This window comes from Ischnura elegans, chromosome 8, assembly GCF_921293095.1.
Source record: "Ischnura elegans chromosome 8, ioIscEleg1.1, whole genome shotgun sequence".
NCBI lineage: Eukaryota > Metazoa > Arthropoda > Insecta > Odonata > Coenagrionidae > Ischnura > Ischnura elegans.
The window spans coordinates 24300195-24312694 of NC_060253.1; the positions used below are offsets into that span (position 1 = coordinate 24300195).

Consider the following 12500-nt stretch of genomic DNA (forward strand, 5'->3'; position numbering starts at 1 on the left):
CCGTCGCAGTGATTGGTTATGAGATGGATCAAGAAGGCCAAAAATAGTTTATTAATTGAAATGTTCCTTTCTTGCAATAAAATTTTTAATATGATTGAGGCAATGTGGTGTTAATCGTCAGCGGCACGCCCACCTGATCCTCGGCTTCATCCCACTTCTTGTTTTCACCAGGTATCTCACTCTACCCCCACCCCTGCCGTCATGTGCTAGCGGACATACCGAGGCGTTCTGCAATATTCACGTATTTCTAGCCCAGATTCTTTTCTTCGTCTTCAATTATTTTCCGTCTATCTTTTAAAGTTCTCACACGTGTCTTCGGAAGGGCCATGGTCCGAAGACAAATAAGAATAAAACTAATAAAAATGAAACCGGACTCTATTGAACCCACACGGAAAACACTCGCCGGTTTTAAGTCAACCCACCCTGGAAAGTACGGAACCACTCGTACGAGGTGAAGTTCGGTACTAATGCTATCGCGTACGGCATAAGCAGAGCTTACTGCAGAGGGTGAAGCATGACCATAAGACTGCACAAATTTTTTATCCTATAGAGAAGGCAACTTACCCACTCATTTCTAACAATAAGTCACGTAGCTCTAGATGAGCAGATGAATTCAGATTGCTAGTAGGGAGAAACAAAATATCCTGAGAAGACATCGCTTCGTTAGCACCTCAGACAAGTGAGACTTGTAGCGTAACTCGTAAATTGTAACCAGACGCCCTGTTTTCGAAAAAAATCCGCATCAACTGCCGTGAAGCTCACTATCAGCTGCGAGGATATCGATATTCGCCAGCAATCACCATCGTATTATTCCAACTATTTCCTTGCTTAAAATGGTTAAATAACGTTAGAAATACATCGTGTTTAGTATCATTATTTTTTTAATTACGTGCACATCACTAATATTTCAATCTAATAAAAATATAATACCAATTGCCGAAATTCATTTTTACACAACTTTCGGGCAAATTGGTGATTCATGCAGCAGTTGACCTCCACCTCTGGAGGTCAACTGCTGCATGACCGCTGACTTTTTTTTAGCTGACTCGCTTTGAAGCGAGTCAGCTAAAAAAAAGTCAGCGGTCGAGAAAGGGGGAAGTGTGAAAAAGGTTTCTTTTGTTCTCCAGTAACTTGATATTTTCTTTCGAAGCTAAGGTCTTCGTAATACGATCCCTGCTCGAGCTGGGACCTTTTTTTTATTTCGTAGAAGGGGAAAGCTTCAGACTGGGAGATGCGAGTGCTGAATGAAGGGGGATACCGGATCTTGGGAAATGCGATAATGTAACTATCCCACGGCACTCAGCTTCCCCCTATCGTATTTCAATCTCCTGGGGAAGATTCAAACTTTGTGTCTGTCGTTATTAGCCATAAATAACACGTTGTAAACACTTCGTCTTATTTTTGTCAAACGATGGATGCGGGAAAATTATACGACGGGACCGCGATCTTCAAACGATCAATGCGGGAAAACGATACTTCGGGGAACGATAGATGCGGGAAAAAATTATATTGTCTGTATGGAACTTAATTTGGGACCAGGAGCGGCGAACGATGAATGTGGGAAAACGATGAATGCTGGAACGATAAATCGGGGTTCCACTGTAATTACTACAAATGAAATTTTTTTGCATAATTAAACTTGTGAGAGCTCACTTGCAACGGTTCATTTGAATGATTTTGTGCCCTCTGGGATTAAACATCATTGTATTTTACACAGAATTGATTTAATTTACGATTCATTTCATCTTTCATTGCATATACCTTCTATATGTTATATTGCTTTAAGGAGAATTCTCTAAATTTCTTTTCACTATCATCGTGATGAACCTAGTATACTCTTCTATTGTTTACAAAACAAAAAGGTTTTCAGAGAGTGGGGTAACTAGAGTCAAATTAGAGTCTCCATTTAACTTCAGACTTGAATGAAGTAATAGAAATGCAGGCAAAGTCCCAGTCCAACGACATAAATCATATTATAAGGTATAACTAATAGATGCAACACCTAGCTAACCTTAGTTATGGTAAGCACAAGATCCGTAGATGTAGCATATTGGCTAAGTTTTCCCGTGATTCTGTAGCCAATGACCTTTGGCAGCAACATAGAGATTGCCTGACCAAGCATAACAGCCTCTGCTTCAATCCCTGCAAATCAAGAGAATTTTAATTATTACCATTGCAGAAGAAATACAGTGAAACCTGTCATTTATGGACAATAACGGACCTCGTAAATGTGTCTGTAAGCGCGAGATGTCAGTAAGCCGGAGGCGACCAAAATAAAACCTCTCTCTTAATCTTATATTTACCCCGCAAGTATTATAGCGTAGGCATTTAAGCCAGCTGAATGAAATCCTTTTATTTAAAAAAAAAACTCAATTTTTGCTAGATCGGTCAGAAAACCCATTGCGATGGTGTCCACATTAGAGAAAAATTGAGCCCGACAACTGTCCGTGTCTGAAAGTACATATACTATGGGTTATATCCTTATAAAAAGCACATTCTTCTGACGGAGAATTGAAAACTGTCCTTAGGTCAGAGGAATCCGTGAACAGAGGTTTCACTGTATTTGTACAGCATAAAATTGACACCTACATATTAATGATTGACAGCAATATAGGCAAGGAGAAATTGACTCAGTTAAGTGGTGAACCCATGGGGGAGCATAGGGGCACCCGCATGCTCTCTACATAACCAAAAGAATGATGAATTTAATTTTTTTAATTGAATTCATCATTCACAGTCACAGGGTAACAGCAAACTAAGAAAAATGTATGATGTGCATAATTTTACTTGAGTATGCCCAGACCTGATAGCTAATATCTATAGAATCACAATATTTAACTACACAAGTCTGAGGATACAAACAAATTCTAGAAGCCTAGAACACTTGAGAACGAACTTGACTGAATGGCTTGAATTATATAACAATTAACAATCAAAATTCAAATGTTAGAAAGAGCAAATTTGAACAGTCAATAACTACTGGATCATTCAGGGAGAAAGTACCTGAATAGATAGTATCAATAATGAAAACAGCAAATGCTCATAAAAAATAATGGTTATTATTCCTCAAAGAAGATTGGGCATATGGAAGACCTCATTATATAGAAGTTTTCATTGGTTCCACCGATTCATTGGCTGTAATATGGAAAACAAACACAAGGGTAAAATACCCCTATGAATTACTGCACATATCTTGGATGATATCTGGCACAATTCCATGGAAGTTATAAATGTATTTCACCACCAAGGTTAACGAACACAAACGCTACTTCAATAAAAGGGACAAAAAGTCAACAGTGGGTAAGCATCTCGTAGACACAGGACATACTTGCATACAGGCTATAGCGGAGCATGCTTACTCGGAAGATGGGCATCGAATTTTAATCGACAAAATTCAGGTGTTAGCCAAAGAGAAATTTTATCATTGACGACTAATTCGGGAGGCTATTGAGATTGAGAAATGCCCCCAGAATTTCTACAGTTGATGGCATTAAACTCAGCCAGACCTGGAAAACAATCTTCTGAAAGAGAAAACGGTGTTACCCACAGGGTTTATCACTGGACACAAAGAAGAGGCCGCGCGCAACTCAAGGACAGGGCTGAGAGTTCTGCTGACGTAAGCGCCGCGCTCCTCCCCCACTACTCCGGTGGATGGGGGAGGTTGGACCAGTACATTAATTGGCAACCAATTCCGTATTTTCATTCATTGCCTGATGATGCACCCTGTAACGGTCGCGAAAGCTTGCACGACAAAGCGCAACACGCAGCTGCACCTGGAAGCCATTGGCAACCGTACATGCGAAGAATTGAAACACCATTCCCTGCTGACCCACATCTCCTACATATAAGAGTCGGAACCCAAACTTTCCAGCCTCCCCTAATGACCCTCGAAAATTCTGTGAGATCCAAGGTTTTTTTTATTTTTCTTCGGCCGTCAACCCTTAAAGCAACAATCTCGCCAACCTTTGTTCCCCATTATTATTACATCTTTTTGTTACCACAGGGCAATCACAATCACATTCGTAAAATAAATAAAAGCACAAATACGCACCACCAACACCCCATCCTAGAACCCCAAGGCCATTGATCATGGTGGTGTGGGAGTCCGTGCCAACGACAGAATCAGGGTAGAGGATGGGAGGACGATCCTTGGCAGCACCCTTGACAGCAAAGACGACTCGGGCGAGGTGCTCTAAGTTCACTTGGTGCACGATGCCAGAGCCAGGAGGCACAATGAGCATGTTCTTGAGTGCATTGGCTCCCCACTGAAACAAGCAGATACTGCACACTCAAAGGCATCCTCCATCACAAAGTTTCCATTATTATATCCATTTAAACTGCCATGCAATATTTCACAAAACGTTTTACCACCCTTCCTTCCTTCCTCCAAAATGTTGTTTGACCATCAATATGTATTATCTTCATTTCCCTGTACGTGAAACACTGATTTAATAGCCTTATAGTGTTTAATTTTAATGAGTACAGAATCAAAATTTTCATAGAACAAGGTTAGGCCAATATTCAACTCGGTACAAACAGCGCTATCTTCAAAGAAACAAGTGTTGCATAAACACACTTAAACAAAACGCGATGGACTGGAAACAAACTGAATAAGTCACATAGCTTGCCCAGCACTGCCTTGATAGTATAAGGGTTCAGCTGCCCATTTCCACCACAAATATCTCAAAAAGTAGGAGTCGGATCAAAAGACAAAAAAATAAGGATCCCATTACATTTATCAGTCTATCACAATCGACAGTAAAAAAAATGGTCTAAAAACCCATTGTCAAGCCAGCAATGGTGTATCCCATAACTTTCCCATCTTTTTACTTATCTCAACAATCTATTGCCATAATTTCTACAGTATCCATATAGGAAAGTGTTTACACTGGGTCATTCAAAGCAAAAATAGAGACAAATAAGAATATGTGCTGCGGGCTGCCAACCACCAAACAATGGGGATTGTGGCAGAGCTCTTAATTTCAAGCGCCGTCACCAAGGCCAGCCACCTGGCCGAGGTCGTTTCCCTGGGACCCTGAGGTCCCTGCTGCCGCCACCTGGGTGCGCGGAACCGAGCGCCAGGGAGGCACCGCGAGAGACGCTGACGAAACGGCAACGGAGAAGGACTATCGCGCGAGAGACATTGAGCAAGTGTATCGCTTACCATCGCAAATAAACGTGGTCGAATTTAATTTCGTTTACTTCATTGAAGTGAGGTTAAATACCGGAGTACCCTTAACCCCTTCAGGGGTCATTCATATAAATAATCTAATCGATTAAAATGGGCTTACAAGTTGCATGATGACTTTTAAATGCTAATACTCTTCATAACTGATGTCTCATTATCCAAAAATATGGTCGAAGTGACTGATAAAATATTTACTTAATTAAAAGTTAACCATATGGCCACTTTAAATTATGTACTATATTCAAAATTAAAAATAAAACACCTACCTTGAGAAATTTAAACCTTTCCTGATTCCTGCTAAACTCTAAATCTTGATTTTTCTCAGCAGCGTCAGCGCTGTAAAATTCAGAAAATTATTTTTTTTTCCTTTATTTTGACCTCCTATTATACATGTTAAAATATTTCTTGGAGTGTAGGTCAAGAAATATTTTAACATAAATTCAGAAAATTAACCCATATGTAAGGCAATATCAAATGACCCAAAAAGGATGATGTACAATTATTTTGATGCAATGAGGTGAATTTGGCAAGGTGTATGTATTCTAACACTAAAAACAAACCTTTAACACAGTTTTCAATTTCTAGGTTATTTCCATACTTGGATAAATGAAAATGTATTTAAGAGGATAAATTTATGATAAGCTAGGCCACTCTTATATACACATGGAATAGTTTCCCACCAATAGGGTTGCCCACCAAAATATTTTTCTTATTAATTCAAGAACAGAGCAAGTCAAAAGTAAATACCTTCGGACAAAATCCACCTGCACGGAGTGATCGATGACCAGGTCAGAGGGGCAGATGGGGTTGATTCGCTGTGGGTCGCCACCAAGCTCGTTCACCGCATCTCGCATGGCAGCAAAATCGACAACCGCAGGCACTCCAGTGAAGTCCTAAGGACAATGCAAATAGGAAAAATACGTCAGAGGAGACATGAAAGGGATTATGGAAGCCAAATGAAGGAGGACATGACATTTTTTCTTCAATTAATGACCCATGGGCACACCCAGTGGGAGGAAACAGCCCTCCCATAGAAGCAACAATAAATTTAGTTCAAAACAAAAGTTACGAAAAAATTTTCCTTTTGAAGAAAAATGACATTAGTAAAAGACTTGGAACTTAAATGAAAATCGTTATTTTTTCAAGCAAATAATGATAAAAAAATAATACATTTCTGTCATAATTTCCTTAAAATTTTGGCTCCGTTAACCTTTCCTTTGCTAAAAAGTTACAACTTCAATGACCACAGCTAGTTATGCCCTCCTTTCCCCCCTTCCCCCCAGTTTTGATTCTTGGTACTCCCATGTAATGATCTTCAATCATAATCTATTGAAAGAATTTAATATTATAACCGCATACAAAAGAACAGATAAAATAATGAACACACAAATTGGTAATAAGAAATATTCAATGAGGATAACTATATATTTTAATTTCTAAAAGATTTGACCCAGGATGTGTTGGTTCAAATTTATATTGAGCATTCTTTAGTCCGTTTTCCATTTTCCTGAATGGTTCTTGAATTAATAACTTTGGCAGTTCATAGCCTTTCTTTCATGCACATGCAGGACTTACAATCTATCTTCCATGATGGGCAAGATGGGCAAAATAAAACTAAAACAATAACATGTAGACAATATAGTCTAAATATTATCTATTTAGCTACATCCCTTTCCGTCCTAACCTGCCGAAAACTGCTGATAAAATGGAAATATACTTCAACTTGATGATGAGGAAAAATTTGGGCCTCAGACTGTCTTTAATCATACCCAACCTCACATGAACGAAATCCCAAAAAAAGTATATCCAGTCAATAACCCAGGTAGTACTAACTCTAGGTATTTTATGTATTTTCTGTCCTCAAAGTAAAAGTACATTTAAATCTAATTGAAGAGTGGTTTTGTAACTTTAAATGAGGTCTACCCTCTCACTGTCCTTCCATCTAACAAATGCAGTTCAAAAGAAACTAAAAAATTTAGTATAGTTAACAACACGAACAGACTTAAATTGCACTGATTTAAATGGGGAAAGGAGAAGGATACAGACAGGCCGCTGGAAAACAGGCCATCCTATCATTCGTGCATTACAAGTGAAGCACTCAGATGGTCACTGCTCTAGGGAAGAACTCGAAGAAGTAATCTCCTATCCTAAGTCTCCTATCAGTTGGTAGCCACGGAAAATGACAATGCTTTATAGCTCCACGACTTTCCCCTCTATTTCCACACTCACCAGTGAAGTGGTGGAGTAGGACCCTTCGCCGAACAAGCAACCCAAATAAGGTTCAGACCTACTTTCCATCTTCCCAGAGTCCCATTTTGGGTGTTTTAAATTTCCCTGACTTTATATCAATGGCAAGTCAGTTCCGTTTTGGAATTTAATGGAAAAATGCAGCAAGGCATGTTGTAAAATAAAGTCAAGTAGCACCGAGTTGGTGCTCCCCGTGCCGACCAGCTAGGGCTGAAAAAAAACCCTCACCTCACCGCTTGTATGCAGTAATGAATAATAGGCCATGACTTTTCCATGATTTTCCTGACTGGTAATGAACCCTGCAAAAAGTTGCCAACTGACATCCATGTCAGAATCCAGCAGGAGTATTGCGCAACCAGTTAACATTTAACTGTTAGAACATTTCACATTTGAAACTTTATTTAAATGTTTTTTTCACAAAGTATCTCAAAATTGACAATGTTATACATCCTCTCAAAATATGAGTGAAATGGCACTTCACCAAACCAGCTGTCATTGATTTATTAAATAAGTTAAATACCTTTGACAGAGTCTATCTTACCCTGTTTTTTTCTTCAAAGCTCAGTCTAACAAATTTCATGTTTTACTTAATTGAGATTACGGTTTCCATAAACAATTTTGGTAGTATTGCTCATTTTCACACAACTTCCTTTTCAATTCACATATAAATACACTCTATAAAGTTGATGGACAATTTAACTTATATATCAGTGTTTACTTTCATAAAATTAAGCTTATCCTCGGTATACATTCCCCAGCAAGTGATCATTTAACCCCATTAAAGTATAAAAGAACGATTTACTCCATATTTATTATTCTCAAGAACCACAACAGGAAATAACCAGATAGCAAGTGATTTCCATGTTTTGAAGGCAATATAGGGAAATTACTTGACAGAGCATAAGAATAAATTACCTGCAGAAGCACACGAGCTGGTTTGAAGGCTATCTCCGTGTCTCCTTCTTTAGAATTTTTATCCCAATTGATCACATTTTGCACATCTTTTTCTGTAACCTGGAAGTTGTCACAATTGCGAACAGCAGACTCCAAGAGCACTCGAATAGAATAAGGCAATTTACCTATAAAAACAAAGGTACAATTAAAACAGTTAGGTAATGTCACATCTTGGTAACTATGTACTAAAGCGGGCTTTATTTCATTATTTTTTATTATCAGCAGTAGTATTACCTTGTTTATATATGAGAGCATATTACCCTATTAAGAGTACATTACTTTATACCAATTAGCACTTCAGAAATCATCCCGAAAATTTCCAACTTTTTGGATGAGCCTTTTCATCATTCTATTGCAATTAAGTTCACTTTCAATAAAACTTTAATGTTAAAATTAATTTTGGTCCAACTCAGTCATTATTTTGAATAGGTACATGTATGTCTAGTCTCTGGATTTTTTAAATTTTGGCTGATACAAAATTCATTCAATACCAAACACATCCTCGGACTCCTATTAATCATTTAGATGACAGCACAGAGATAGTAGTGTCCAAACTTCCTTTCTTACCATAGTCATTACTTAAAGACGCCAGGTCATAGAAGCAGTAGGTTTTACCATCAACATCTATGGTCCGTAGTAGATGGTTAAATGGGTTGTTCGCTGAAATAAAAATTAAATAAGGTACGTATAAACGGCAGTGCGATGAAAAAGTTTTTTATCGTGTACACCTGAAGCCTACATTTGCTGGGAGTATTTTCATTCGATTAAATATTTTATTAATCAATGTATGCCCAAGTCTATAAGGGTGGACCTAAAGTAGGCAAGTCTCATTGAAAATATGCTCTTTATATCCATTTCCGCTTCATGTATTTTAAGCATATTTAATGTATATTTCAAAATTTCAGGAAGATGGTGATAAAACATAAATAAATAGGGACTAAACCGTTTACGATAGGTAGGTGACGTAGGTTGACACAGGTCAATTTTTAAATTACTTTGAAATACGACAGAAATAATAAAAAAGCCATTATTATTATTACTACTACTGAATATCAAATGATATACCTACAATTATCACCCAAAATTTAACAAATTTGATGGAAACCCTACTGTTGATTTTTTGTCACATTTCACTGTTTTTGTCCAAAAAATGTTGCTGATGCAAAGTTTAAAAAAATTAAATGGGGCTAAAAATAAAACAAACGGACTATCATTTATTTCCATAATCCCTACAACTTTGATGTAAAAAGAAAAAACTTAAAGCATTGGATGTAATTGATAAACCATTGAAGCTAGGTAAATATATATACATGGAATTTTTTCATTACTACGTGAAGGAATGTAATATATCAATTGCCGTCGAAAGACAAGTCGGAGGGTGACAAATTCTCATTTTTGGGGTTAATTTGGTATGCAATTACCCTTAACTAAAATTCATACCACATTAAACCGACAAGTACCCAGTTATTTTAAGCATAATACGAGCGAAGAGTACGTGATATAATCATATACAGTCCTAAACGCAAACTTAAATTAGTCTGTTAAACTTTTCTGATATAAAACTGAAGAAAATTACAAAAATAACAGATTTCTACCGAAACACGTACCAGCCATTGTGAACCCAAGAGCTTCTCACGTTCACTGCCCTCTTGAATATTACGAAATCCTCTCGTTTAAAAAATTATGGAGCGTCTTGCGCAGTAAACTTAAACGGCTATGCATTGACGGGTAATCACGAACTTACGCAACACATTCACGCACAGAAATATCGGAAAAGTATTTATCACGAATCACGCTAATGATTTCGACATGTTGCTGTTACTATGACGTAGATCCTATACCGAAACTCCCGATACCCGTTCACTCTCCTTAGAAGAATTTCTTCGTTGATTTGAATTTCCACCGCCGATAGCGCTACCTGTGAGATTTGAAAGAGAGCCATAGCGGCGCACTCAAATATTTTAAAGAAATATCTTAATTTAGCTCCGAAAATTTTCCAGGTTGTATATATTTGAATAATTATCAACTGAATTCCTAATACGTTTGAAGTCACTACGCAAAATTGTCTCTGAAGATGACAATGATAGTTAGAGAACATAATTAATTACATGCTTACTTGGCTTTTTACTTTTGGTAACTTTTCTGTAATGAGAGGTACAGAAAATTACATACATTAATATCTTGAACAGGAGTTTAATAATTGCTCTCCTTATCATCTTCAGCGATCCTAAGATTGGTGTGACACAGCTCTCCACTCAATCATCTCATATCATTTTTTATGGAGACAAATGTAAAATGAAAAAAATAAGTGGTAAATATGCCATTGAGCAGGGACATGAGATTAAAATAACTGAAATTTATAGGAGATGCACTATTTATCATCCAGAAGATAAGTGAGTGGAAGGACATAGGTAAATCCATGACGTAACACATGCTATAAATATTATCCAAAGAATTCACTCAGTCCTGCTTGATTGCACTAAATAAGGAGTAATGGACACAACCACCTAGTACAAACCACAACCCTTTGGCGATGGTAATATTTACTGTGATAATAGGGTAGTTTCCCTCATCAAAGAAAACGAAATGCAATGATTGCGACTCCTTACCCACCATTAGCGTATTCATAATATACAAATTATTTTGTTTTAGAAATCCCAGTTTAGACGAATGGCAACGGTCAATTTTTAACCTCATTTGAAAAAGGCCAGATTGGCGCCAATGCGATTCCGCTCCACGTGACGTCACAGGGACCTTATAGTTCCTATATGAGTAGATAGGAGTTTTACGTCGTCTGAGATTACTAATTGCAAGAGGCACAGAGTTCAGGGAAACATCTCTTAATAATCACACATTAAAAATACCTAAGTTCGGAAAGTTTCCTTCGTTCGATAAGGGAATAATTATCCTTATTTAACTGTGCGAAAAATCCACAGAGAAAAAATCATTCGCCTTGACCGGGATTCGAACCCGGATCCCTCGATTTCCGGCCGAGTGCTTTAGCCAGTTAAGCTACCGAGGCGTCATTCTTCCCTGTCGAATCCCGATCAAGGCGAATGATTTTTTCTCTGTGGATTTTTCGCACAATTGTGCATTGCGGGTGACTCCCGTAAAAGTTATCACCGTGGCTAGTCCCGGTATACTTAAAATCCTTATTTAAGCCAAGCGCTATCAGCTAGCAGGGTACTCAGCTACCTGCTAGCAGCCTGCGTCGTATCAGCACTCAAGCCTCGCCCCAAGGTCACCTCACAAGGCAGCAGGGGGAACCAGAAATACGTCACACTGACTTTTTCCCATCGTTCCTACTTAGCCGTAGCGTTATCGGGCGCTTGAAATTTTTCACTTTTTGTTTAATCGCAAAAAATATATATCGTCATTTAAAAATCTATAAGTGTGAAATTCGTACTCCAGGAGTAATAATCTTTCGATTTAGGCAATAAAAAAATAATAAGAAACCACCCTATTGTGCATACATGTACAATGTACTGAGGAGAAAGAATAATGCTTAAAATGCAATATAGGACAGCACATTAACTGTTTCATTCCATTCCTTGCACCACAGTAATCAAGAAATGCTGATAGGAAACAAGTGAATTTGTACACAGAATGAAATTATCCACGAAAAAATCATTTGCCTGCCCAGGATTAAAATCCTGTCTAAGCTATTTTTTTATAAATAGTAGATTTCATCCTTGGTGTTATTTTCACCAGGGCAAGAGACTGAGAATAAAATTACTTGTAATATGTTGACACTAAGGAATTGAATTTCTGGTTATCCTTAAAAACTCAATTTTGTACCTTAGAGCACCTAGAAGTAATACCATTTAATACTAGATTGTATCTCCTTAAATACTAGACCTACTATAGTAAAATTTTTACCTTATAACTTAGTATTTGAAGTTTAATAAAATACGAATAAATGACATAATTCTAAGAAAAATGTTTTCAGAGATCAATGAGATTGCACTAAAGAATGATGAGGACACTTTTGGAGCTCATAGCACACCGTAATTGGAGGCTTTCGGTAGATGTGAGGTCTGCCCTGATAGAACCCATTCTATGTACACATGAGCAAAGAAGGAAAAATACATTTGCCTAACTTATGTTGGGC

The 12500-nt window shown here is 37.6% G+C and overlaps 1 protein-coding gene across 1 annotated transcript in view; it reads right to left on the bottom strand.

Annotated features, from left to right (window-relative positions):
- The window catches only part of LOC124163334 (cytoplasmic aconitate hydratase-like), a 28358-nt gene extending 18127 nt beyond the window's left edge, over positions 1 to 10231 (bottom strand). The window contains exons 1-7 of the mRNA XM_046540163.1: positions 9997 to 10231; positions 8957 to 9049; positions 8351 to 8514; positions 5936 to 6081; positions 5455 to 5524; positions 4052 to 4265; positions 2012 to 2142 (exon numbers count right to left, since the gene is read on the bottom strand). Coding sequence (XP_046396119.1) covers positions 2012 to 2142; positions 4052 to 4265; positions 5455 to 5524; positions 5936 to 6081; positions 8351 to 8514; positions 8957 to 9049; positions 9997 to 10003 — 825 coding nt within the window. The 5' untranslated portion in view covers positions 10004 to 10231. The remainder of the gene's footprint in view (positions 1 to 2011; positions 2143 to 4051; positions 4266 to 5454; positions 5525 to 5935; positions 6082 to 8350; positions 8515 to 8956; positions 9050 to 9996) is intronic.
- Positions 10232 to 12500: the final 2269 nt, after the last annotated feature.